At 43.2% G+C, this 26,396-nt stretch overlaps 1 protein-coding gene across 5 annotated transcripts in view; it reads left to right on the top strand.

The window, feature by feature from the left end:
- Window positions 1-26,396, top strand: part of syne1b (spectrin repeat containing, nuclear envelope 1b) — a gene marked incomplete at its 5' end in the record, with an annotated part of 75,317 nt that overhangs the window by 44,414 nt on the left and 4,507 nt on the right. For all 5 annotated transcript variants that reach the window (XM_079174768.1, XM_079174767.1, XM_079174765.1 and 2 more), the window contains 65 exons: window positions 97-434; window positions 540-684; window positions 791-1,009; window positions 1,092-1,360; window positions 1,590-1,755; window positions 1,881-2,036; window positions 2,191-2,343; window positions 2,437-2,619; window positions 2,758-2,895; window positions 3,151-3,336; window positions 3,504-3,626; window positions 3,756-3,938; window positions 4,208-4,351; window positions 4,627-4,815; window positions 5,104-5,244; window positions 5,623-5,736; window positions 5,840-6,001; window positions 6,443-6,637; window positions 6,781-6,957; window positions 7,943-8,134; window positions 8,754-8,885; window positions 8,972-9,072; window positions 9,199-9,352; window positions 9,458-9,586; window positions 9,690-9,845; window positions 10,070-10,279; window positions 10,365-10,466; window positions 10,567-10,686; window positions 10,800-11,000; window positions 11,140-11,313; window positions 11,630-11,761; window positions 12,102-12,298; window positions 12,490-12,622; window positions 13,697-13,879; window positions 14,035-14,184; window positions 14,474-14,650; window positions 14,754-14,909; window positions 15,014-15,169; window positions 15,328-15,498; window positions 15,677-15,810; window positions 15,895-16,099; window positions 16,401-16,583; window positions 16,704-16,850; window positions 16,946-17,100; window positions 17,295-17,442; window positions 17,530-17,624; window positions 17,797-18,031; window positions 18,406-18,600; window positions 18,843-18,968; window positions 19,170-19,325; window positions 19,971-20,129; window positions 20,345-20,511; window positions 20,603-20,765; window positions 21,187-21,374; window positions 21,478-21,628; window positions 21,714-21,896; window positions 22,067-22,204; window positions 22,467-22,658; window positions 22,819-23,146; window positions 24,088-24,156; window positions 24,891-25,018; window positions 25,269-25,395; window positions 25,560-25,771; window positions 25,902-26,102; window positions 26,225-26,353. In XM_079174768.1, coding sequence (XP_079030894.1) covers window positions 97-434; window positions 540-684; window positions 791-1,009; window positions 1,092-1,360; window positions 1,590-1,755; window positions 1,881-2,036; window positions 2,191-2,343; window positions 2,437-2,619; window positions 2,758-2,895; window positions 3,151-3,336; window positions 3,504-3,626; window positions 3,756-3,938; window positions 4,208-4,351; window positions 4,627-4,815; window positions 5,104-5,244; window positions 5,623-5,736; window positions 5,840-6,001; window positions 6,443-6,637; window positions 6,781-6,957; window positions 7,943-8,134; window positions 8,754-8,885; window positions 8,972-9,072; window positions 9,199-9,352; window positions 9,458-9,586; window positions 9,690-9,845; window positions 10,070-10,279; window positions 10,365-10,466; window positions 10,567-10,686; window positions 10,800-11,000; window positions 11,140-11,313; window positions 11,630-11,761; window positions 12,102-12,298; window positions 12,490-12,622; window positions 13,697-13,879; window positions 14,035-14,184; window positions 14,474-14,650; window positions 14,754-14,909; window positions 15,014-15,169; window positions 15,328-15,498; window positions 15,677-15,810; window positions 15,895-16,099; window positions 16,401-16,583; window positions 16,704-16,850; window positions 16,946-17,100; window positions 17,295-17,442; window positions 17,530-17,624; window positions 17,797-18,031; window positions 18,406-18,600; window positions 18,843-18,968; window positions 19,170-19,325; window positions 19,971-20,129; window positions 20,345-20,511; window positions 20,603-20,765; window positions 21,187-21,374; window positions 21,478-21,628; window positions 21,714-21,896; window positions 22,067-22,204; window positions 22,467-22,658; window positions 22,819-23,146; window positions 24,088-24,156; window positions 24,891-25,018; window positions 25,269-25,395; window positions 25,560-25,771; window positions 25,902-26,102; window positions 26,225-26,353 — 10,821 coding nt within the window. The remainder of the gene's footprint in view (window positions 1-96; window positions 435-539; window positions 685-790; window positions 1,010-1,091; window positions 1,361-1,589; window positions 1,756-1,880; window positions 2,037-2,190; window positions 2,344-2,436; window positions 2,620-2,757; window positions 2,896-3,150; window positions 3,337-3,503; window positions 3,627-3,755; window positions 3,939-4,207; window positions 4,352-4,626; window positions 4,816-5,103; window positions 5,245-5,622; window positions 5,737-5,839; window positions 6,002-6,442; window positions 6,638-6,780; window positions 6,958-7,942; window positions 8,135-8,753; window positions 8,886-8,971; window positions 9,073-9,198; window positions 9,353-9,457; window positions 9,587-9,689; window positions 9,846-10,069; window positions 10,280-10,364; window positions 10,467-10,566; window positions 10,687-10,799; window positions 11,001-11,139; window positions 11,314-11,629; window positions 11,762-12,101; window positions 12,299-12,489; window positions 12,623-13,696; window positions 13,880-14,034; window positions 14,185-14,473; window positions 14,651-14,753; window positions 14,910-15,013; window positions 15,170-15,327; window positions 15,499-15,676; window positions 15,811-15,894; window positions 16,100-16,400; window positions 16,584-16,703; window positions 16,851-16,945; window positions 17,101-17,294; window positions 17,443-17,529; window positions 17,625-17,796; window positions 18,032-18,405; window positions 18,601-18,842; window positions 18,969-19,169; window positions 19,326-19,970; window positions 20,130-20,344; window positions 20,512-20,602; window positions 20,766-21,186; window positions 21,375-21,477; window positions 21,629-21,713; window positions 21,897-22,066; window positions 22,205-22,466; window positions 22,659-22,818; window positions 23,147-24,087; window positions 24,157-24,890; window positions 25,019-25,268; window positions 25,396-25,559; window positions 25,772-25,901; window positions 26,103-26,224; window positions 26,354-26,396) is intronic.

The following is a 26,396-nucleotide window of genomic DNA, read 5'->3' as shown; positions in this document are numbered from 1 at the left end:
AAAAATGTTTTTATATAAATACAATAAACTGTAATGTAATGTAACAATATATTATATCAATATTAAAAAGTGGATTTTCTTTTCTTTTGTGTGAAGATTACTCTGGAGGACGCCCTGGGGTTGTGCCAGAAGTACCACTTCAGGATGCAGTCGGCCTGTGAATGGCTGGAGGACGCCGTGTCCTTCCTGCAGCAGGCCAGCCTGGGTGTGGACGTGGAAAACTATGAGGAGTGTCTCCGAGAGCAGGGGGACATCATGGCCACGGAGCAGGAGTTCCTCATCCACCTGGAGGAGCTGCAGGCCCTGCTGCCTCACCTGGAGAACCTGGTCAACCCCAAAGCTAAAGATCAGCTCCGTGTGAGCGTGAAGTCAGCCGAGCAGAGAGGCGTGGAGGTCCGAGATCAGCTCCACTGTCACCAGGATGTCCTTCAAAGGTAGCGAGAACAAAACTGTGACGTTGCATGTGTAATATACCGTGACGATACTGAAAGTTTTCTAATAATGGCATTTTATACTTTGAAATCTTTTGTTTTTCTCAGCTGTGTGGCTCAGTGGAAGTCTTACCAGGACTCAAGGCAGACTGTCATTGAGCTCATGAATGAGGCTGAGAAGAAGCTGACTGAATTTTCCACTGCAAAGGCAGCCACAAGTCAAGAGGCTGAAGATAAGCTGTGCAGACATCGGGTATGAGAGGCCAAAATAAAAAGGCATTTTCCATTTAAAAAATGGGTGGGACTTCTACGAATGCTGTGCACTTACTTACTCACTCAATTGTGTCTTACTTTTTCAGTCCCTTGTCTCACTGGTGAATGGCTTCCAAGAGAAGCTGAGTGGTTTAGAGGAGCAAGCTGCCCAGCTGGAGCTGGTGGGGAGTGATGCCAGCAAGGCTACCATCAGTCGCTCCATGACCACTGTGTGGCAGCGCTGGACACGACTACGCAGCGTGGCACGGGGACGAGAGCGAGTACTCGAGGACACAGCGCAGGATTGGAGGACTTTTAGAGAGAAGGTACAAAGACAAGACAAAGACAAGACGATAATTAAATGAAAATATTTTTGTCCCAGAAGCTGAACTAATCATTAATGTACAGATGGTGAAGGTGAGAGCAGTCTCTGATGAGCTCCAAAGTCGTTTCCCGGACAGTGCCGTGGAGAAGGCTTCCAAAGCCACCCTGCAGTCCCTGTTGGACCAGCACGAGTTATTGAGCCAAGACTTAGAGAGAGAGCTCTCTTCCCTCACACTGCTGCGCCAGTACGCTCTCAGCCTGCTGCACGATGTGGAAGTGCCTTCACCAACAACGGAACAGGATGAGCGGCCCAGCCTGAAGGAGATCAGAGCTGTTCAAGACCAAATGGAAAGGTAGAGACGAGATAAACCTGCAAGGTTGTTGCATTTAACAAGAGCTTATGTTTTAAGATAACATCAAATTAGTGGTATTGTTTTAATGGACATGTTTTAGGTAGATAGTTTGATTCAAATTAAAAATAAATTGCCATTATTTTGATTGAAAACCTTCTCAACTATTCAGAAATCAAGATGACTATATTCTGTCATTCAGAATTCAGAGTCATTTTCTCTTTGCCTCCAGCCTCCTGACACAATCCAGGACCAAGCGGGCTCAAACAGCTCAGGAACTGAGGGACAGAGAGGAAGTGGAGAAGGAACTTAGCGTCGTAAAAGCCTGGATCCAGGAGACCAGGGAGCTTCTTCTCAATCCCACACCAGACATTGATTCTCTGCTGCAGGAGCTTGAGGTATACCTCATATCTAACGACATAAATATCAACTCTCTGATCTTCCAGTCATTCTCTGAACATTTTTATTTAACTATTATTATTTCTGAGAAAGGTGACATGAGTCCTCCATTTGTTGCGTTTAGGTTGTACATGGAGAAGTGGTCACTTATCGTCAGAATGTGGATAAACTAGCAGAGCAGCAACAAAGCAAGTATCTGGACCTCTACACCATATTGCCCTCTGAAATCTCCATGCAGCTGGCTGAGGTCTCACTTGCATTGGGTGCCATTGAGGATCAGGTACGGTATAATTTAAAAAGCTTTCGATGTAAACTATATCTTAATGGCTCTCTTTATATTTTGTATCATCTTAATTATTAGCCTATGTCAATTTCATAAGGGAACACCAGCAATATGTTTGTAGTCATGTGGCATTTGTTGACATTTGTTCTAGGTTCTTTCGAAAGAGAGAGAAATTCAGAAAACCCGAGAAATAAAAGAGGACTTCAGCTCTAGAATCCATGACATCTCTGAGAAACTCAAAGCAATCTCTGCTAAATTCAAGGAAAAATCTCCTGACGTTGATCATGCCAAAGAAGAGGTCAAGGTGGGGTAGCTTACCTTTGCTTAAACCTACTGTGAATGTGTAGTTGATACAGCTGAGAAATTCTGATGTTTGTTTTTTTTAACATTTCTTCAGAGCCTGGCTGAGGACCTGGACAGTTGCGGTCACACCCTCTCAGATATGGATGCTGCTGTTCAAGAGTTTGGCCGCAGAAACCCACTGCTGGCCAAACAGCTTAGTGATGCCATCAGCAAGCTATCAGAGATGCATCACCACACAACACGGCTAGCAGACTGTAGGAACAACTGGCTCAAAAAGGTTTGCGTTTACAGGTCTCCTATACAAAATGCAAATGTTATTTCATGCTACAACATTCAGAAAAGGTGACATAGATACACTGGTAAGCATTCTTTTGTATTGTGCTTTAATGGCCTTTCTCTTATCTTGGCTGCTCAGGCTGTCTGCTATTTAGATGAGTATAATGAGATGCTGGACTTCATTGTGAGGTGGTCGGAGAAAGCCAAAAGCCTGGTGAGAGCAAACATCATCTGGAACTCCTCTGTTCATCTGCAGGAGCAGATACGAATGTATCAGGTGAGTTCGAGATCCAGACCGGCATCCCCATGGGTTCTATTGTGATATACAACTAACAGCATTTGGGCTTTTTAAGAAGTGTTATTGGGCTCCTATTATTTAGAAACATGAACATGGTTTGGGCTGGACATGTAAGGATTTTTACCAATGCACATAATTCATAAAAGACACATGCAGGGAATAAGTCGCCTCTTCCCACCAGGAGACCATACCACACATGCCGTTCATTCACTGCCTTGTTGCCCTGTTCTTTAGGCTGTCCTTCGTGAGTCCCGGGAGCTCCATGGAGACCTGGAATCAATGGCAGAGAAGGTGGATCTCCTATCTGAGGTGCTGCAGGTCGAGTCTATGAGCCAGCAGGTTTGTGAACTTAGTCGACACACTGAGGAGCTTCAGCAATGCATCAAGACACGACTGCAGAGCTTGGAGGATGCAGATAAGGTACGGAGAAAAAAAAGACTTAGTATCTATTACTTGATTGTAACATTTACAATCATGTTTTAATTTTATTTGACTAGTAGTATTTCCCTTAATGAGTTTTAATACTTGTATCTCATACCTTGCAGTCAATATACTGTATAATTGACTCATGTATTATGTGTCCTCAGAGTATGGAAGCCCTGGAGTATGAAGTTAAGGCCCTACATGTTGCTCTGGAGCAGGTCCAAGCCACACTGACCTCACCAGAGTTGGCACGCCAGAGCCTCAAAGAACAGCTGGCTCAGAGACAGGTAACCACACCACATTAGAATAATCCATAATACGTCCTGTAATTTGTCAGAAAGCACCTTGGATGCTTACTTGGCACATTAAAGCTTGCGAACAGTTTTACACAATGTAAACTTTCCCTGTTTCTGCAGCGTCTCTTGGCAGATATGGAAAGCTTCAAGCAGCAGGTGCAGGCAGTGCAGCTGTGTCAGAGTGCTCTGCGGGTCCCAGAGGAGGTGATGCCCAACCTTGCCATCTGTCGCACAGCGCTGCGTCTGCAGCAAGAGGCCAGTCAGTTGCAGCACGTGGCCATTCAGCAATGCAACATCCTACAGGTACAGTAGGGGACACTATTGCTGCAGCACAGTAACGCCATATTGTCCTGCATTGTCACATAATGCATGGTGTCTGTAGAAAGGCCCGACTAGCAGCTTGAGTCACAATTCTGCCAAGTAAACAAGCTTTAAGATGATTAAAGAAGATTTTACTTGAAATGAAGGATTCATATGGTTCTCTGCATATTTTAAGAAGTGTACTCTTTTTAAATTCTGGAGGTTGAACCTGTTCGTCTGACAGTAACAAAGCAATTTCATTCTCGATCCAGGAGGCAGTGGTGCAGTACGAACAATATGAACAGGAAGTGAGAGACCTACAGGGGCTGATAGAGGAAGCACACCGTGTGATTCAGGACCGACCGATCCCCACGAACAACATCCAGGAGCTGCAGGCCCAGATCCTTCACCATGAAGTACAATACATTAATTCACGTATTTAATCCACTGTAACCCAGGATAGGTCATCAGTGCAATACAGGCATAACAAATAAAGTGTGACATGCTTGCATGTGTTCATAAGTTTGGAAACCAAAAACGTAACATGTGAATTGAACATCGCAAGGGTTAGGCATCAAAATGATGTCCCTTTTGCCGAATAGCAGCAGTACTAGACGCAGATCCAATGTGCTGTAACATCTGTATTTATTCAACTTATTCAATGCAATCCTCATTTTTTATTTTTGAATAGGAACTGGCCCAGAAGATCAAAGGTTACCAAGAGCAGATCGCCTCACTGAACTCAAAATGCAAGATGCTGGCAGTGAAGGCCAAGCACGCCACCATGCTGCTGACAGTGAGTGATGTGGAGGGGCTGCCTGAGGGGCTGCAGGAGATGGATGCGGAGAAATCCAAGAAGTCTTCAGCACAAGCCTTTATGGTAAGAGAACAGAATATACCACATAACAAAGTGGTGCTGACTGTTTGCTGTGAGTTTGCTGGCACTCATTCTGCTATTTCTTGCTCAAGCTTAAAGAGTTCTGAAGAGTTTTATTCCTTTAATCTTACTAATGAAAGCTTTTTGCCTGCTTTTATTATAAAATATGTGTTTTTTTAAAAGGTGCATTGTGCCACTTTTAACTAAAAAAACACATAGCATATTATTAATCTTTCCCAACCCATCTTGCATGTGTGCTCTTCTGTTAATGTGTCTTGCATGGCGTGTCAGATGACGGCTGGCCGCTGTCACACCCTCCTGTCTCCTGTAACTGAGGAGTCTGGGGAGGAGGGCACTAACAGCGAGGTTTCTTCTCCTCCTGTCTGTCGCTCTCCTTCTCCCATCACTTACACTGAAGCCACTATAACCAAGGTATCCGCCTTCCCTCTTCCTCTTGATCCCTTTGTTCAGTCATTCTGGTCTTTCATTAAAATTCGACATACTTTGTGAAATTTATATTTTCTTCATTCTAGTCAATGAATAATCTTTTATTTAATTGTATCTATAATCTTTCCTGTTAACTCTGTAATTAAATTAAGCACGCTTAATTAATAAATGCAATTAATAAAAGAAGAAGGCAAAAACAAACCAAGGGGAGTTATAATCCATATCTATTCTCTGCCTGCACCCGCAAGCTCATCATGACTGACAGTGAATTAGTGGCTTTATAGAAGTATTTCTATCTGCCATCTGTTTCATAACTACTATCTCTTAACTGCTGATGGCACTGTTTGAATGTTTTTTTTTTAGATGGGAAGAGGAACACTCACAAGAGCTCCAATCCAAGAATTATATGACCCGTCATTTGAGTCCGTGGCCAACTTGGATGACTTGCAGCGCTCGTGGGAGACTTTAAAGAACGTGGTATGTGTATAACAAGACATCAGCTTGGTAGTTTGTTGAATCTCTCAGTGACTGTTTTCAGGATAAGCTCTTTTAAATGGTCCACTTAATGGTCTTCCAACAGATCAGCGAGAAGCAGAGGTCTCTGTACGAAGCTCTTGAAAAGCAACAGCATTACCAGGGTTCACTTCAGTCAATCTCCTCTAAAATGGAAGCTCTGGAGGCCAAACTGAGTGAGCCTCTGGAGGCAGACAGAAGCCCAGATAGCCACGTTAAGGCACACAAGGTGAGTCATTGCAGTACAATGAAGGCTTGATGGAAAGACAGGGTAGGGAGACTTTTATTATGATGTAAGAACTCATGGTAATGCAATGTATACTTGTCGAACTATGTCAAAGAAAATTATATTTAGCTAATGATGATTTTGGGAGACTCTTTGGCTCACCCTGTTTTGCATTTATAATATCCGAGTTTACAGTTAAACATTATTCATCTCGACATTACATCATTGTTTCACTATATTAACTAACTAGTTTGTTGAAGCTAGCTGGATTGAAAAAGGAACTACTGCTCCGTCTCTAATATCCAAATTTGTGAAATTGATTGTATTGCACACAGTATCTACATGCCTCAAAAAGATGATACTTTCATTTGACCAACATATAAATGAAAATACAGTCAATAAATAAGCAGAATGCAACACCTATAACAATGTTGTTCACTCCAGGGTCTGATAAAAGAGATCCAGAGTGTGCAGGAGGAAATAGACAGGCTGCAGACAAGCTTCACAGAGGATCTGGCCTCTTATGCTGCGGACTCAGACGTGGCTGACCAGCTGGCCATGCACTCCTCCCTGGCTGTGTTAGCTGAGAGGATGGCCACTATCCACATGAAGGCTTCAGGGAAACAGCAGATATATGAGGTATTTTTTTGTTAATGTTGTGATATAACGTTACTAGTTATATTAGCTAATAGTCGGGCTTTATTGTTAAATTATTTTGTATTTCTCTATTACTGAATTAATAGACTGATGTGATGAGTGAAATGTGATGTGCTCTGCCCCAGGAGCGAGTCAGTGACCGTCTGGAGGGTCAGCAGCAGGAACAGGCCATACAGCTCTATCACACCCAGGCAGACGACCTGGACCTGTGGTTGACCAGAATGCGCAGTGCCGTAACCTTCATCCTTGAACCTAAACCTCTAGAGGAGGCTGATATGGAGGATCAGCTTTCTGAATGTCAGGTAAGAGCTCCCCCTGCTGTTCAGTCAGAGCAATGGACGCAAACAACATACAGTATTTGAATTATTATAGTAACTCATATGTGAATCTGACTACGAGGTTGCTTAATAACATATATGGCAGTATTTCTAAAATGAGTATTTCTTTTCTTGTTGTTCAGCCATTGTTTCTGGTCAGCACACTAACGTAAATTTGCCGGTGGATTAATTACATCCGTCTTGTACTTCAATATATTTAGTTTCCTTTATCACATATGGATCATCCCAGCAGGACAGGAACCGCTCAGTGGGTAAACAAGAGCATTAGAGGAGTTAGAGGGTCATTCAGATGGCTGGGCTCCTAAGCGACTGTAGCACTAGTCTTAAGCAGATTATGCAATTGTCTCTGTTTGACTGGGGCCTGTTAGCAGCAAAGGGCGGAGTAGTCAGAGGTTGTGGCTTTCAGACGATTAATAGATCCCACTTCTGTGATTGGTCTCGGTGATAAAGCTGCTAGAATATCCTAGTAGGTGAATCCTAGAGAATGGGGAGCGTAAGGCGGGAGGGAGGGGGAGTTACTCTCTGCCTTAGAAAGACCTGTTGAAGCTATCGATAGCAGGGTAGCGGCAATGCTTTAGAAAACAAATGTATCTTCAAACTTGGGCACAGCATTCACTGATGGGCGTCGTCAACCGGTCTGGACTTAGAATGGTGATCCGTAGACGAGAATTAGTTTTGAATGTGCACATGAGCATGTCTGCTGTAGAGCATGGAGCGTGAAGGATTAGTGGTAATATGTTGCATAGGAGACGAGGCCGGAGAGCTGGGCCAAGGATGAGAGCAGAGGGAGAGCTCTCATTGTCCTGTGGCTGAGGAAAGCTGCTGGTGTAGGGGGTTCAGCCAGACCCTGACCCCTGTCTGTCTGGAAGGTCTGTTGTGTAGAGAGAGGAGCTGCTGTAGGTGCTGAGACACCATGTTTGAGCTGGCCTCTCTCCTCCTGCTGCTGCAGAACATGCTGCTGGAGATTGAGGAGAAGGTGCTAGCCCTGTCAGAGCTGTCCATGCACAGTGAGAACCTGCTGCTGGAGGGCCGGACAGAGACCAGAGAGGACGCTGAGCAGTTGGCCGGGAAGTTACGCATGTTGAAGGGCAGCCTGTTGGAGCTGCAGAGGATGCTACAAGACAAGCTGATTGACATCCAGGTGAGGTGGCTACATGCTTTCAGGGCTGATATCCACTAATGTGTGTGTGTAGGTGGTACCAAACATGTTTTGACATGTTATTGCAGGGTAAACACAGGTGTAATTGATTAAATTATTTAAGGTCCTGTTCAATTTAGTGTGTCAAAGTCATTCCAGTTAGCCAGCATGCACAATATCAGAGCCCTGATCCACCTAAATGGAGCATCATAGGGTCATAATTAGTGTCATTAATTACACCTTTGTTTACCCTGCAATGACGTGTAAAAATGGCTGCTGTGAAAAGGGCCTATACCATATCATGTTAAGCTCAGTCCCCACTGTGGGTACCTTGTTTACGATGTAAAAACATTTTCCAAAATCACATGTGTATTTGTCTTTCTAACTGCACAATAAAGAATATTTTATACTCTGACTCACACCACCATATATACATAACTACCGGCTAATCATAACAGAAGATGACAGATCAGCTAAGAGAATATTGAATATTTGTCTGGCTAAAGCACCTTTCTTCACACCCACTGACAAATTTGCAAAACTTTTGAATCAAAATTTCACTATGGCGTAGCGCTGATATGTATTACTTAAATATGTTCTAATACATTGTCTGGTCCTACAGGGCTCTCTGCAGGAGCAGGAAGACAGTGAATCAGACTCCAGCCTCTCTCACAGTCCCAGCGTTCAGGATTGGCTGGTCCAAGCCCGGACCACACGTTCCCAACAACACCAGGACAGTCTACTGAGACAGAGGGTACATTTTCCAATATTTTTTTGTTTCCTTGTTTTAGTAGTGTTTCCTTATTTTAGTACTAAAATTATAATCTCCTTTCTTTTTAGGAACTGGAGGAGCAGCTTGCAGAACAGAAAAAGTTGCTTCAGTCAGTGGCCAGCATAGGAGAGGAGATCCTCATCCAGCAGGCCTCGCCCAGCAATGCCAGGTATTTTATATAAAGGTGTAGCTCAAATCAAATAGTTTAAATGTTCAGTTAACGTATGTAATGATTCCTGTGACAGATTACAAATGGAACATTGATTAATTCATGTTTTTGTCACCCACCCTGCAGTACATCAGAGCCATTTTCACCAGCAGCTTTGGTTGAGAGGGAATCTCAGGCTGCTCGAGAGCAGATGAGGCAGAAATGGGAGAGCCTGAGACTAGAGCTCAAAACTAAGCTGCAGCTCCTGCAGAAAACCCTGGAGCAGGACCACAAACAGCCGGTACAAATCCTGTTGTGTTGTTATTGTTAGCATAAAGTAGAAGTAAAGTGTATTCACATTGTTGTTTCTAAAGCCAGGGACTGTCCGTCGATTTATTTTTTGCAGGTTTACTCCAGAGCTTCTCGTATGACCACGGCTGGATCACTGTTTAAAGGAGAAACACAGGCTAACAAATCCTCCCTGAATACTCTGTATGACAGCTTCAGACAAACAATGGAGGACATGACCACTCAGGTTTTACTATTTCTCTAACATTTTAATCCATTCTATTGCAACATAAAGATATGTAATTCAACGTGTGTCAACGGAAATTTGCAACACTCGTGTGTGTACATAGCCCGGTGATGGTGAGGCACAGGTGGTGCAGATGGAACAGCAGCTCTACACAGCTGTGTCATCCACCTCCTCCTGGCTGGATGGTGTGGAGAACAACGTCTTCTCTGGCTCAGTGCTGCTGGTTGAAAACCCAGAGACCCAGCTACAAAAGCAGGAGGTACAATCAGGCACATTTCAGCCGCTTCTTTAATTATTGCAGACATTTTTAAATAGCAAATCTGGTAGTACCCATATTCAGTCAAAGTTGATGAATTATACAGTGATACTGTGGCTGGAGTTTGAGTAACACTGACAATTAAAGTAACAGTGTATCTACTCTATGGATATAATCTTTTTTTTTAATTTTTAAATCTCCCTAACTGTTTCTGATCTTTCCCCCAGACCTTAGAGAACGATGTGAGGCATGTCACAGAGGAGGTGAAGCTCAGCCAGGCTCTGCTAGCTGGGTCTTCAGGATTGAAACAAGAGGACCGATCGCTGCTCGAGGACAACCTGGCCTGCTTGAAAGAGCGATTGGGAGCTCTGGGTTGCGCCCTGGGGCAACGCTGTGACCACATGAGGACCAGAGCACATGAGCTCACAGCCTACCAGGTCTGCACATGAAACTGTCTTTATAGCCATATATGTACAGTACAGTATTATATATGTTCTATAAATTGTCTTTTGTCTAATACAGACTGAGTTGCAACTTCTCCAAACTGCTTTAATCGAGACAAAGTGCCAGATCCTGCAGGCTTTAGCTGGAGCCATGGATAGACCAGCCTCAAAACAACTGGAGGTAAGGAAAGCTTTGACAGACATACATTCACACACACACACTGCTTGTCCCCATCAACTCTTACAGAACAACAAATCGTTGTGAATGTCATTTTTCTTAGGTTATTGCCAGTGCCGAGGAGAGCCTGAAAGACTTTGAACAGAGGATTACGGAGCTCAAAACCAGAGGAGCAGCACTACAGACGGATCAGATATCAGCAAACAAAATACTAAAACTCCAGGTAATGTATATCACTGACAGCTCTCACTAAAAAGTTGTTCAGTCTGAAAACCATGCAGCAAAAGCTGCTCGGTCTAGCTTTAGCTTATTTATATTCTTTGTGTGTGTTTTCAGGATTCCTATGAGGAGCTGGTGATGACGGTGGGTTCCCGGCGCAGTGGGCTGAACCAGAACATGGCTCTGAAGGAGCAGTACGAGCGTGCTCTGCAGGACCTGACTGACCTGGTGGACACAGCGAAAGACAAGATGGCAGCCGATCAGAGGATCGTTGCCAGCTCTGTGGAGGAAGTCCAGAATCACCTGGACAAACACAAGGTTTGGTCAACTTGGAGCTCTGTTAAGCTGAGGAAGGCTTAATTCAACAGTGTGAAAACACAGCTATTAATGCTGGAGATACACTACTGCTCAATGATGTGTTTGTGTGTGTGCGTGTGTTTCTGATTGTGTTTTCTAGGAGTTCTTCCAGGGTCTGGAGTCCCATATGATTCTAACGGAAACGTTCTTCAGAAAAATCAGCGTCCTGATGCTTCCCAAAGAGAGTCAGGCCCTGGAGGAGACACTGGCTGAGGCTCAGAGCGTCCTGAAAGAGGCACACAGTAAAGGAGTTGAGCTGGAGTGTATCCTGGAGGTGAGAGAGACAATACTATTTGTGTTAACCATGATTTTCTTTTGAAAGCATACTGATAAAGTCATAGTAAATCTGGGCAATTTATTTAAATTTGCTTTTAATATATGTTTCTGACTTAAAAGGAATAGAGAATAGTTACTTATGCTTTAAAACTAAAGCTATTGAAGATTATCTTACACACAATGTATTGGAAGCTTTTTCTTTCCTCTATGATAAAGAGAGAGCACAGCAGCTGCTTTAGTGTTATAGCGTCTTCCTCTAAGGTTTACTTGTCAGCTATTTACATTTCATATATCCTTTGTAATCTTTTTTCCAGACTTGGTGCCGCTTGGTGCAGGATTACCAAAGTCTGAACCACCAACTGGAGGCAGTAGAAGGAAATATTCCTGCTGTTGGCCTGGTGGAGGAGACTGAAGAAAGACTCATGGACAGAATCTCATTATATCAGGTACAAGGTGACATCAGATTTTAGGATATAGCATAATGATCCTAAATAGTCTCCATAGGCCTCCTTGTTTTGTTACGATACCGTCAAAAAAGTAGGAATTGGCCTGGGAGGACCAAAGGGAATTCAAGAGGCCAGCACACTTGATATGTTTTTGTTTTCCTCTCTGAGCATTTTGGTATAGTGCTGTTTTACTATGGAAAGATTAGCTTTACTTTTATTTAATTCACTCACTCAGTCTCACTCACTTTATTCACCCAAACCTTCTCAGCTGGTGCCACTCGAGCTACAATGTCACTGCTCTAAGATTTAATTGTCTGCTCCGCTTCCATTCTCTGTAAAGGGTCTAAAGGGCAGACTGACAGAGTACCAGCACAAGCTTCACCAGGTACTGGATGAGGGCAAACATCTCCTGCTGTCAGTGTGCTCTCCCGCACTGGAGAACCAACTCGCGCTGCTGGGGGAACACTGGCTCAATAACACGAGCAAGGTCAACAAGGAACTACAGCGCCTGGAGGCCATCCTAAAACACTGGACCAGGTCAGAAATACATCAGAATCAGAACCTTTTTTTTTTTTTCAGCCATCAAATCCAAATGCTATGATATCAAAAACATTGTCTTTAAGTAGGGTCTTTAAAATGGGGAGCTTAGCAAACAAAGACTGCACATGTGATTTCTGAACTGTCATTGCATGACATTGCTCTGTGATTGTATTGTGGTTTTCCTCTAGGTATCAGAGGGAGTGTGCAGAGCTTAGCGAATGGCTGCAGTCTGCTCTGGAGCGTCTGGAGTTTTGGAATACGCAGGCGGTGTTAGTCCCGCAGGAGCTGGAGACTGTCAGAGACCATCTCTCTGCTTTCCTTGTGAGGCCACAGTTTGTATTTGTTTTCTTTTGCATATGTTGTATCTTTATTGATCCGGAGATTCAGGCTTTTAGCCAGCAGCAGCAGTGCTGCAACTAGTAGACATTTATACTGATTTATACACAACCTTGGTGCTTTGTGGCAATCGTGCTCATAACTGAGCAACAATACTGCATATGGAGCATATGCAGGCCCATACAACTATATTCACATGCAAGACTGTGTCTATGTACAGTAGTTTATATATACACTACAGTATACAATTTAAATAATATACGTTTCTCTGTATTCACACTGTTACAGCATATGCTTATTGTATAAGAGCATACTTTTAATGTAAAATAATAGCATTTTTGAAAAATGTTTTATTAGTAAATAATATTTATTAGTGTAAACATTTTTTTTTATAATTGAAAAATAGTGAAATAGTGTTAGTAGCAGTGGTGGAAGAAGTACTCCTACTTTCACTTTTTTAAATGTAGTAATACCATATTGTAGAAATATTTGTTACGATTAAAAGTCAAAGTGCATTCAAAATCTTAAGCAAAAAAATCATCAAGTATTGGCATCAAAATATATATAAAGTAAAAGGACTCATGATGCAGAATGGCCCATTTCAGAATGACATATTATAGATTATTGGATTATAATTATTGATACATTAGTGTTGCGGCGGGTAAAGGTGGTGCTACTTTTAATGGGTAGTTTAATCTATATTATTACCTCATAATTTATTTGTTATACTTTGTTTTAATAATCAGAATCTAAAAAGAAACTTATAAGTAATTTAAGTTATAAGATAAATGTTGTGGAGTAAAAAGTACAATATTTGCCTTTGAGATGTAGTGGAACAGAAGTATGAAGTAACAAAAATGTAAAGCACAAGTTCCTCAAATTGTACTTTCGTAAATGTACTTATTTCACCCCTGGTCAGTAGTGGTACTTGTCATGGATGCTTTAGTAGTAATAATCTTGCTGTGTCATCTGCAAAAAGCAATAGAAGTATTAAATATCGTCATAAGATAAACCTTTGATGGCATACTAGCTGTGGCTTCTCGTCCCCTTCTGTCTCAGGAGTTTTCAAAGGAAGTTGAAGGCAAGTCCAGCCTGAAGAGCTCCGTGATAACCGAGGGCAACCAGCTGCTGCGTCTGAAGAAAGTGGACACGGTGGTGTTGCGGTCAGACCTGGCACGCATTGACACTCAGTGGACTGAGCTGCTCACACGCATCCCAGTGGTCCAGGAGAAGCTGCATCAGGTATCGTCACATGCAGCACGACTGAGCAGGCTTAGCTGCTCCAGAGCAAATAGGATTACCCCTTTCTGCTGCTTCACTGCCAGACAGACGTTTTCACACAAGGTTGCTCCCCGGTTGTTTAAAATGCTGGTTTAATGGGTTTCCTTTTTTCTCAGATCCAAATGGAGAAGTTGGCCTCCCGCCATGCCATTTCTGAGCTGTTTAACTGGATATCATTGATGGAGAATGTCATTGAGGAGAATGAAGAGAACCTTAAGAGTGCAGTGGGGTCAAATGTGATTCAGGACTACTTGCAAAAACACAAGGTAGTGGACTTCATACTGATTTTTATCATTTATTTTTGATAGGACAATGTGTGTCAACTACATAATTTTTTTGTCATTTTATAAATTTGATGAGTGTGAATGTGTCTTACATTTTCTAACATTGAATATTTGTCTAGCTACAAAGTAAAAGGACTATTAAGACTATTAAAGTGGATGTGTGTGTGTCCAAAATGTAGATAAACTTGATCATGATGGAATGCATGATTCTAGTTATGAATCTGTGACAGCCATTTTAATTTGGAATATAATCTTGTTTTCTCCATTTCAGGGTTTCAGAGTAGATTTGAGCTGTAAGCAGCTGACTGTGGACTTTGTCAACCAGTCAGTGTTGCAGATCAGTGGTCAGGATGTGGAGAGCAAGCGCAGTGATAAGACAGACTTTGCTGAGCGTCTGGGAGCCATGAACAGACGCTGGCAGGTCCTGCAAGGCCGCATCAATGAGAGGGTGAGGACATGGGCACAGATACTAGATAATGAAAGAGAAGAAAGTCATTTATTAGTGCAAAATCTGGATTTTACAGTGGATCATTTGTATAAAATACTTGCAGATTCAGTTTCTGGAGAGCCTTTTGGAGATGTGGTTGGAGTATGAGCGCAGCGTTCAGGTCCTGAAGTCCTGGATGGCAACTCAGGAAGAAAGGTTGAAGAGGAAACACCGGATAGAGGATCTAACATCTGTGCAGAATGCTCTCAAAGACTGCCAGGTAGGCTTCTGTTACTGTGCTGATACTGATTTATCAAAACACGTAAATACCCCTACATGCTGTTATCATCACATCCTTTTGCGTCCATATTTTGTAACTTTTAGGAAATGGAAGAGTTGGTGAAGGAAAAAGAGAAAGAACTAGAGAGAGTGGAGGAGCAGGGATGTGCCCTGGTCCAGAACAAGACCGATGAGGCCTGTGCTATCGTCATGGAGACACTCCAGGGTGTCAATCACACCTGGGCTAACCTGGACCACTTGGTAATCTCCTCTGTTCTCTTTCTACTCTGTTTTCTATATGGTACATCGTTAACACCCATCTATTCTGTTCTACTCAGCTCTGGCTGGTTCTGTCCGTTTGGGCATGGTCTCAACAATTCACTGAATGTCACTGTGTGTTTTTATTTGACTTTTAACAGATTGGGCAACTAAAAATCAGCCTGAGCTCAGTACTTGATCAGTGGAGTCTTTACAAGCGCGCTTCAGAAGAGATCAATGGCTATCTGATGGAGGGAAGGTACTCTGTTTCTCGTTTCCGCCTGCTCACGGGATCCCTGGAGGCTGTTCAGCTGCAGGTGCAAAGTCTGCAGGTATGTTTATTTTACCTGTCAGCTGGCCTGTTGTCACCCAGAGGAATTTGTTTACATTGATTTCATAAATCATGTTGCGATGAAGTTACTCATCAAGGGAATGTTTCTGAATTTGGTCTCAAAAACTATTAGTTCTTGCAGCTGAATTAAGCACTGTATGTTTCTGTTACCTGTGAAGGATTTGCAAGAGGAACTGGAGAAACAGGAGAGCAGCCTAAGAAAGTTTGGTGCTGTGACCCACCAACTGCTAAGGGAGTGTCACCCTTCAGTATCAGATTCTCTCAACAACACCCTTAAGGACGTCAATGCAAGGTGATCTAGTAGAAGAAAAAGTACAATCGTGCTCTGATTCTTTTCATTATCTCTTACATTGATCCATGTCATATTTGCACCCAGATGGACCGGCCTGCTGGAGGAGATTGCGGAGCGTCTGAGAAGCAGCAAAGCCCTGCTTCAGCTATGGCAGCGCTACAAGGAGCTTTACGAGCAGAGCTGCAGCAGCAGCCAGCTGCAGGAGGAAAAGGCAGACCAGCTCCTCAAGCTCGCCTGCAGCAAAGACATCGCTGACGAGGAAGTGTCCGACTGGATCCATGAATGCAGCGTGAGTGAGGCCACAGCTGTGCCACTGTTGACTCATTTTGCATCTAAACAACTGTTCAGCATCTGTCTGTGTGTGTTTTGTGACCTTACTATGAAAGCCAGTTCGCCACAAATAATTAAATTGTTTCTGTGTTGCTGCAACATGGTTGCAGAATGTTGTTTATGTTCCTCAAGTGAAATAAATAGATAATAGGAATTATTCCTCCTGTGTGCCTCCCTATTGATTCCATGTAGGATTTTGTCTTTTAGTTTTGAATGAAAAAAAATACTTTACACTAAATTGTATTTGTGCTTTGTCTCAGGAGGTACTTCGGTCTCAAGCGCCAGTGCAGGCCTCCCTGCAAGTTCTCCAACAACTGGGAGAGCAGCTGAAACAGCAGGTGGACACATCAGCAGCATCTGCCATCCAGTCAGATCACCTCTCTCTCACCCAGCGGCTGGCTGCTGTGGAACAGGCCCTCACCAGACAGCTCACCACGCTGCAGGTACAGAAAAGGCTTCGTAACTAGTTTTGACTTCAAGTTGTCCATTTTTAGTAGTCAGTCATCCAGTCAGAATCATGAATTTTACACTTATGGATTGCTGACGTTTGTCTTCCACACTAGACTGGAGTCCAGGACTATGAAATCTTTAACGATCAGCTGGATTCACTGGGTCGCTGGATAGTTGAAGCTGAGGAGGCTCTGAAGGTGCAAGATCCCAACGGCTCCACCGACCCGACAGTCATCCAAGACCACATGGAGGGGCTCAAGGTTGTTTTTTTTTTACTTTTGTCAGTTTGAAATAATCTATTTCACTGATTGTCCTGTAATAAAGAAATGTAACATTTCCCTCTTGTCCTCTACAGAGGCTCATGCTGAAATTTAGCAGTATGGCTCCTGAACTGGAGCGTCTTAATGAACTGGGTTACCGGCTCCCTCTCAACGATTCAGAGATCAAGCGCATGCAGAACCTCAACAGGAGCTGGTCTACAGCCTCAGCACAGACCTCAGAGAGATTCAGGTATGACAGGAATATATGGTTAATATAAAAGAAAAAGGCTGATCTCCATTTCTGAAAATAAATGCCGCTCCCCAGCACAGTTTCAAGACAACATTTAAAACAACACAGATGTTCAGTGCAGGCCAATGTCCAATGTGAGTGAGATGATGGAATGGGTGGACATTAAAACTATGTATTTTGTTTGCTCCTTGTAGCAAACTCCAGTCCTTCCTGCTGCAGCAGCAGACCTTCCTGGAGAAGTGTGAAACATGGATGGAGTTCTTGGTCCAAACAGAAGAGAATCTGGCAGTGGAAATTTCTGGGAACTACCTGAGTTTGATTGAGCAGCAAAAAGCTCATGAGGTTAGAGTTCCCTTTGAAGTAAAATACTCTGAAACAGCTGCTATTTTAATTGTGATAATCATTAATCATCAATATGTTGTCTTCTAGTTATTCCAAGCCGAGATGTTCAGTCGCCAGCAGATCCTCCACTCTATCATCAGCGATGGACAGAAGATGTTGGAGCAGGGTCAGGTGGATGACAGGTAAAGAGCCCAAAATCACATTGTTTGTAATCTGTTAGTTTAATATTGTATACAATTGTACTGTGAGTAGAAGATTGCAAAACCTTGTAAATCCATTTTCTCTTTGTTTACTACAAAAAAAAATCTATCATAAGTCTTCCTTTGACAATTAAACAACTTCCCTCTCCTGCAGAGATGAGTTCAACCTGAAGTTAACTCTCCTGAGTAACCAGTGGCAGGGCGTAGTGCGGCGTGCTCAACAGAGGCGAGGCATCATTGACGGTCTGATACGACAGTGGCAGCGCTACAGAGAAATGGTGGAGAAGCTGCGCAAATGGCTGGTGGAGGTCTCCCACTCTGCAGAAGCCCTTCAGGCAGGGACTGCCGTGCCTCTGCAACAAGCCCGGTCCATGCTGGACGCTGTCCAGGTATGTAATGTAAAAAACCTACAGAGTCCACATCCCGTCATACATCTCAGATTTATCTGATGGTGCTGGACAGAAAGACACACATTTTATGTTTAGTCCAGCCACTAATCTCCCCAGAGCAGACATTTATCTTTGTTAGGGTGACTAAGACGTATTATGCAGTGGATTCTGGCAAAAATACCCTTAAGATCAAAGTCTTGTTCCATGAAGAGAGAATAAATGCACTTGAGCTACATCAGGAATTGAGGCAGATCGGTGGCCGAGGGATCTTGTAAATCAATAGCGTCTCATTTTTCTTGATGTGATAAACTCCACCTGTAAAAGAGGTCGGGCAGGAGATTGACAGGTCTGTGCGATTGTGCTTTCTGGTTCAGCTGAAGGAAAAGGTGCTGCAGCGTCAGCAGGGCAGCTACATCCTGACAGTGGAGGCCGGCAGACAACTGCTCCTGTCGGCTGATAGCCGGGCGGAGGTGGTCCTGCAGACAGAGCTTACTGATATCCAGGAGCGATGGAAACATGCCAGCATCTGCCTGGAAGAACAGAAGAAAGCGCTTGCCACCTTGTTAAGGGTAAATCAGACAAATTGCCAGCAACTTGTGGAGTACAGGGAACCTCAGGGGACATTGAAGGGATACTATTATATATATTTGTATGCCTTGCTTTTGTTTTTTCTAAACTTCAAAAAGCTTTTACTTGTGGTTTAAATGATGAATGCCAAACAAATTTATGGAAAAACAACTATTATTTTGCTGTTTAATTCTAAATGATATACTACTGATGCAGTTGCAACCATTGTTTGTGTAATGTGCAGGACTGGGAGAGGTGTGAGAGGGGTATTGGTGGATCACTGGAAAAACTTCGAGCCTTCAAACGGCAGCTCTCTCAGCCTCTTCCTGATCACCACGAGGATCTGCAAGCTGAGCAGATGCGCTGCAGGGTAAAAAGCTTTTCATTGCATAGTCATTTTACACAAAGGAAACATTGTATACCAATAACACAAGGCTGAATCAGTATAGAGTTATTTGTTCCACCCGTTGAGCTGAAATATAAATAGATTTATTTTTACATTGTTTAAATGTTTTGTCTGCAAGATGTACAAATTGGTGTTTTAATAATGGTAATAACTTTTCAATAACAGGACCTGGAGAACACATTTGATGGCTGGACTGGTGATCTGGCCCATCTGAATGTGCTGCGAGAGTCCCTGTCTTGCTACATCAGTGCTGAGGACCTGTCTGCCCTGCAGGAGCGAATTGAACTGCTGCATCGACAATGGGACGAAATCTGGCACCAGGTACAGTTCACCAAACAGTGCCTGTGCATATCTAATCTGGTGTCACTATCTAATACACTGCTCTGGTTTCTGCAGTTCCTTGAGATACCAAACAGTGGTGCTAGTGTCAAACTAAATCACAAGACTTACACTTTGGTATGGACGGTGTCAGTTCGCCAACATCTAATACAGCTCACCATCATATGCAGAAATGACAGAATATTTATATGACTCATGAAATGCAAGGTAAAAAAAGGCATTTCCTCTTTGAATATATGCTCACATTGATTTGCACAGTTCTAAAGAAGCTGTAACCAATGAATATAGTGTGCACTGTTCTTTAGATTACTTAAATGTAACTCAAAATGGCATTTCACAGCAAATTCAGCAAAGCAGTTTCTTTTGCATGCAAAATAAAACCTCAAAGTTGTGAGTTGCATCCTGTGTCGAGTAGAAAAAATACGCAAACAGGAAACACACAGAAGCACACACTCGCTGCTTGACGCAAATGAATCAGTCATGGTGCAGTGATCTCTAACACTGCTTCCGTTTGAGACTTTTTGACACGAATGCACTTGTTACAATTCAACATGCATTCATTGATTGCTATTATGCACTTTGCACAATGATGTACTTAGCTTAATATATATTGCTGTGCCTCTGCAGCTGTCACTACGCCGGCAGCAGGTGAGCGAGAAGCTGAATGAGTGGACGGTATTCAACGAAAAGTACAAGGAGCTCTGCGAGTGGCTCACCAACATGGAGAGCAAGGTTTCCCAAAATGGAGACATCAGCATTGAAGAGATGATCGAGAAGCTCCGCAAGGTAAACAAAAATATACAATTTTAAAAAATGCAGCTAATGCCAAACTTCGAATCACCAAGTTGATGTCTGCTTTTTCTCATGATTTGCTTTACTCCCTCTTTAAATATACGGGTTTACTTCACAATGCTACTCACTCTCATTGTCACGTTGTTGCTTTTAAGTAAAGCATTTAAACTTTTTTTTTTATGCACTATTTGTGTTGTATTGTGTCTCAGGACTACCAGGAGGAGATCACTGTGGCAGAGGAGAACAAGCTGCAGCTGCACCAGCTGGGAGAGCGCCTGGCCAGAGCCAGTCACACCAACAAAGCAGCTGAAATCGAGCAAAAACTCAACAAAGTCAGCGACCGCTGGCAGCACCTCCTGGATCTCATCGGAGCCAGGTGAAAAAGACACACACTCACACCTGAGAAGCTTAAATAGTGCACACTGCATCAAAGATTACTGACAGAGCTGAATTATTTATTTTAATAGAGTAAAGAAGTTGAGAGAAACTCTCGTGGCCGTGCAGCAGCTGGATAAGAATATGAACAGCCTTCGCTCCTGGCTGGCCCACATCGAGGCCGAGCTGTCCAAACCCATCGCCTACGACTCCTGCGACTTCCAGGAGATTCAGCGGAAGCTTGATCTGCAGCAGGTAACATAATGTACAGTACAGTGCATGACATATGAAATACTATATTGTAGATATAGTACCTTAAACGAGAACTGAGTAGTTTCGGTAGTTGTTGAGAAGTATTACATTCTCATCTTTGCATGGATCTAAGTTTCCTCCTTTTTCCTCAAATAGAGAAGCACTTATTTAATGGGACAGCTAAATCAAGAACTCCTTTGGAATTAATTATGTTTTGTGGTTCTTTAGCACATTATTATAGCTATTAGTCGGGGATTCTTCTGACTGTATTCATCTTTGGGATTTTTTCGATTATCTAAACTAATCAAAAGTCATTATCTTTTCATTATGTCATTATTTTTCTCTTTCTCTCCCTCCCTCCCTGTGTATCATCCTATTATTGCACTCACTCTCTGTTTCTCTTTTCTCACCTCTCACCTCTCAGGAGCTTCAGCGGGACATAGAGAAACACAGTACGGGAGTTGCGTCTGTGCTGAATCTGTGTGAGGTGCTTCTGCACGACTGTGACGCCTGCGCCACCGATGCAGAGTGCGACTCCATCCAGCAGGCGACTCGTAGCCTTGATCGCCGCTGGAGGAGCATCTGTGCCTTGTCTATGGAGAGGAGACTCAAGTAAGATGTCGGACGAAATCAAAGAGTGTAATATGTAATAGTATGGAGGGAAAATAGGTCATTGTTATTATTGTATGTAAATGTTATGTTTTCCCTCTGATAGAATTGAGGAGACGTGGCGTTTATGGCAGAAATTCCTGGATGACTTTGCACGATTTGAGGAGTGGCTGGCCACTTCAGAAAAGACTGCTGCTCTGCCCAACTCCTCTGGTGTACTGTACACTGTAGCCAAGGAGGAACTTAAGAAATTTGAGGTATATAAATCGTCTATACCACTAAAAACTAGTAGGATGGTGCTGTTGATAAGGACCATATTGATACAATTCTGTGTTTCTGAAGGCCTTTCAGAGGCAAGTCCACGAAAGCCTAACCCAGCTGGAGTTAATCAATAAGCAATATCGCCGCCTGGCCAGAGAAAACCGCACTGACTCTTCCTGTCGTCTGAGGGAGATGGCTAACGATGCCAATCAGCGATGGGACAACCTGCAGAAGAGGGTGGCATCCATCCTCCGCAGGCTTAAGGTACATGCATTCATGAGTGCTTTATTGAAATCAAAGTTCAAGCTCCACATGCATTTTTTAATTTTCTTCTCACTTTAATGTTAGACGGTAGCATTTGTGATCTGCCTGTTTTACATTGTTGTACATTGTACTGTCATTCTAACAGCAGCATCTCTGTTTCAAACGTGCAGCACTTTATTAGTCAGAGAGAGGAGTTTGAGACAGCCAGAGACGCCATCTTGGTGTGGCTGACAGAGATGGACCTGCAGCTGACCAACATCGAACACTTCTCTGAGTGTGACATTCAGGCCAAGATCAAACAACTCAGGGTAGGTTTGTCACAATGCGCCAGAGCAGCATGGTCCGGAAAGTATTTGCTAATCATACTTAGAGATTTAATTCATTTATATTGACATGTGCATCTCACAAGTCACGCTGAGAATTAAAATTATTAAATCAAATCAGGAACTTAACATCTAGGAAATGTCCTGCATTTAGAAATTGAGACTGTGAAAGGATCTTGTGTTCAGCTTGAAAAACAGAATTACTGAGGATTTGTTTATCTGTACTCTTCCTCCTTCGGTCCCACAGTCTTTCCAACAGGAGATCTCCCTCACTACAGCCAAGATCGAGCATATCTTCCACCAGGGAGAGGCGCTGATGGAGAAGAACGAGCCTCTGGATGCTGCTGTCATCGAGGAGGAGCTGGAAGAGCTGCAGCGCTACTGCCAGGAAGTGTTTGGTCGAGTGGAGCGCTACTACAAAAAGCTCATTCGGCTTCCTGTAAGACCTGAGATTGAGAGTATAGCAAAAATTGCATATTTTTATTGCACCATGATTTCACTATCTAATGGGGCTTGATTCCAGGCACTAAATGTGAGTCTAAATTTTTTTTTTTACAGACTTAAAGCTGTAATATGTTATGTCTGTGCTTGTTCTTCAGCTTGCAGACGATGATACCGAAGTTTCACTCTCGGACCGGGAGCTGGAGCTGGACGAGCCTGGTGATTTGTCCAGCCTACCATGGGGCGAGCGTTTGGGGGATGGCTTCCTGTCACCCCTGCCCTCCTCTGGCCGCTCGGCCTCCCTGGCAGCCCAGCTCCGGACCGAGCGCTCCGGCAGGGACACCCCAGCCAGCGTGGACTCCATTCCCCTCGAGTGGGACCACGACTACGACCTGAGCCGCGGGCTGGAGAGCGCCAGCAGGGCCCTGAGAGAACAGCAGAGTGAGGAGGGAGACTTCCTCCAGCGGCCCACCTCAGCCATGTCAGGTTAGTTTCCAAACACACACACAGCATTCTGCTTAAAATTCAGTTTTCAGATTTATAACAATGAGGTATGAGGAATTGTGGAGAATGTTTTTGGTGAAAAGAGAGAGCATCTTTTAATCCAGTGGTTCCCAACCTTTTTGGCTTGTGATCCCTGATGCAGTGTCTGTGGTCACAGGTTACATATTTGAGTTGTGAGCACTTCCACCAAAGAGAATTGTCCTCCAAATTCCTCAGGTTGTTTGCCTTTAATAATTGTTAATAATTGAATAATTGAGGCCTGAAGTGGTAAAACTATCAAGTATTTCATAAGAATAAGGCAGAATTATACAAATGTGTAGCAGAATAATATTTTTCTTCCTCACTGTTCAATTCGTTATCTAGTGACCCGTTGCATGAGTCCAGCTGAAGTGTGATTGAGCGAGACACTAAATGCCAAACAGTCATAAAGTGCTGTTCAATGGCCAACTTTGACCTTTGCGCTACCTCAGCAGGTGGAAAATAAGAGTTTGCCTACAGAAACCAAATGTTAGCAAGTATATATAAGTGGTAGAAAAATAATATCTTATAAAAATCACATGTAGCATCAAATTCCAGACAATATGCACTAAAACACTGTTAAGTATGATAGATCTGATTGTTCTAATAGGCTTTTTTAAGCCTAGAACCTGCTCATAAAACGTACATTGGTGACAACATACAATAACCAAGGACCAAGGAGAATTTGCTAATACTTGACATGGTTTATTTTAGATGCAGGGTGATTAACGTTTGGCACACAACTTATTGTCGATACACTGTATTTTCTTGTGACTGATAACAAGCGATCTCCATTCATCTGGTGGTGCATACAACAGCAGATGAATACATGCTTAATCAGTTCATGGAGTCAAACAGTGTCATGCCCACTGCTGAATGTGTGTACTGTATAATGTCTCTTCCAGATGTAGTGATCCCAGAGAGCCCAGAGGCCTATGTTAAACTTACAGAACAATCACTGAGGTCCTCCACTGGTAGGCAACAGCAGAGCCCAGCATGTCACAAGTGTTTGGGTCCAGAAATAACAGCTGCACACTGAGTGCTCCCACACTTATAGCCTAATCACCGGCTTGGACTTTGATTTGTGTTGATTTCCTCTCTTATACAAACTTTGGGCACACGCTGTAACCAACAGCAACACTTTCTAACACCGAGGGACAGGGTCAATTCCATTTTTACTTCTTCAATTCACCGTTTTCTGCTTTGGTTTCTAATTCAGCAGAACTGAAATGGAATTCAGCCTAACCCTTCTTTCTAACTGGCTTTTCTTACTTTTGTTTGAGTGTGCTGTGTAGCTAACCTTCAGATTTGTTTGACGTGATATTTGTGTTTCAGAGAAGCATGTTGTTTTATCGTCACAAATGAACAAGTCTGAACTTCTTGCTGAAGGGATTGCAGATTTGTTTGAAGTAAACTTTTTAAAGGCTCCGTTCACACAGAGGCACATTGTGTCGGAAAAAAATGCTTTTGAAGTTAAAGATCGTGACTCCTAATATAAGCAGGACAGGAGTGTGTGAGCTGGATCACTTGGCACCATGAGTCAAACCAATTCTTCTTCTTTCAACTCACTTTACTCTCCAAGTCTTGTGTTTCTCTGTCTGAACGGGGCCTTATCTCTTCTTAGGGTGTAAGAATATTGTAAGTAACCATTATAATACAATACATGATCATAATCAGCAAAGATGACCAGTTGATGTTGTGTCTACAGGAGAGGTTGCCTCTACGGACTCACATGTTCACCCTCTGGATTCCAGCCGTTTCCACCTGCAACAAATGGACAGCGGCCGCAGCCGCACACCCACAGGCACAGAGCTGGATGCCTCGTATATGGGATATGTATGTGTTGCTCTTACAGCTAAATGAGGCCAAAAACAAATACTTCATAAATGTTTGTTTTAAGTAATGTCATGTTATCACCAGCCAATGATATTACTTTAGAGTAGGACTTACTTGATTATCCAGTTTACAAAATCTTTGTCATAAGGTTGAAATGTATGTCTTATCATGAAATATGTAATATAATAAGCTTACACTGATTGCACTATGCAAATAGCATCGTGTAACCTGACATGCATCCATTCTGTAGATGCGGCTGCTGGGTGAGTGTCGGGGCAGTATTGACACAGTGAAGAGGATGGGCTTTGAGCTGAAGGAGGAGGAAGACACGATGTCTGGACTGGCAGATCCCAATAGCTCAGAGTCCCAGACATCAGGTAATACGACACCTCAACCCATCCTGCGTGCATATATCCTACATTACCAAACATTTAAATGAATGTACATGAAAAGAAAAGGTTGAAATGTGTAAATGTTCCAGAACTCTGGTGAATTCAGCTTGGATAGTGAATCGTTTTTTCTCTTACTCCCTGTAATCTAGGAGTGATTGAGCGCTGGGAGCTCCTGCAGGCTCAGGACCTCAGCAAAGAGTTGCGCACAAAGCAGAACCAGCAGCAGTGGCAGCAGCTGAACTCTGACCTGAACAAAGTTTGGACTTGGCTGGGAGAGACGGAGGAAGAGCTGGAGCAGCAGCGGAGGCTGGACCTCAGCACGGACATCCAGACGATAGAGCAGCGCATCAAAAAGCTCAAGGTATTATTTTGTTGTTTTTTGGTAGTACCTATGCATGGTATGTTTTAATCATTTTGAGTTATCTCTTTTAAATATATACTGTTTTTTTTGTCTGTTAAAGCCAAAACATAAATAAAATGTTTGTCTACAGGAGCTGCAGAAGGCGTATGACAAGCGCAAAGCTATCGTGCTGTCCATCAATCTGTGCAGTGCTGAGTTTGTGCAGCCAGCCACAGAGGAGTCCCGAGAGCTGCAGGCCAAACTGAAAGACATGAACAACCACTGGGACAAACTGGGCAGCTCACTGGAGGAGTGGAGGTCTTCATTACAGGAAGCTCTCATGCAGTGTCAAGTAGGTGCCAGTCATCAGGATTAAGACAGGGAGCAGTTATTCTGAGAGTTAATGTGAGATTGTTTCATAGAGCTGTAGTCATGCATGCAGCTGAAGCTCTACTTTTCTGATCTGACTTACAGGACTTCCATGAGATGAGTCATGGTCTGCTGCTCTGGTTGGAAAACATTGACCGCAGGAGGAATGAGGTGGTTCCCATAGACCCCATCCAGGACAGTGACACTCTCCACGAGCATCATAAAACACTTACGGTACAGAAACTATTGTATATGTAAATATATAAACACGACAATG

The sequence above is a fragment of the Pholis gunnellus genome (assembly GCF_910591455.1).
Source record: "Pholis gunnellus genome assembly, chromosome: 15".
Lineage (NCBI taxonomy): Eukaryota > Metazoa > Chordata > Actinopteri > Perciformes > Pholidae > Pholis > Pholis gunnellus.
This window is presented reverse-complemented; position numbering and strand designations above follow the sequence as displayed.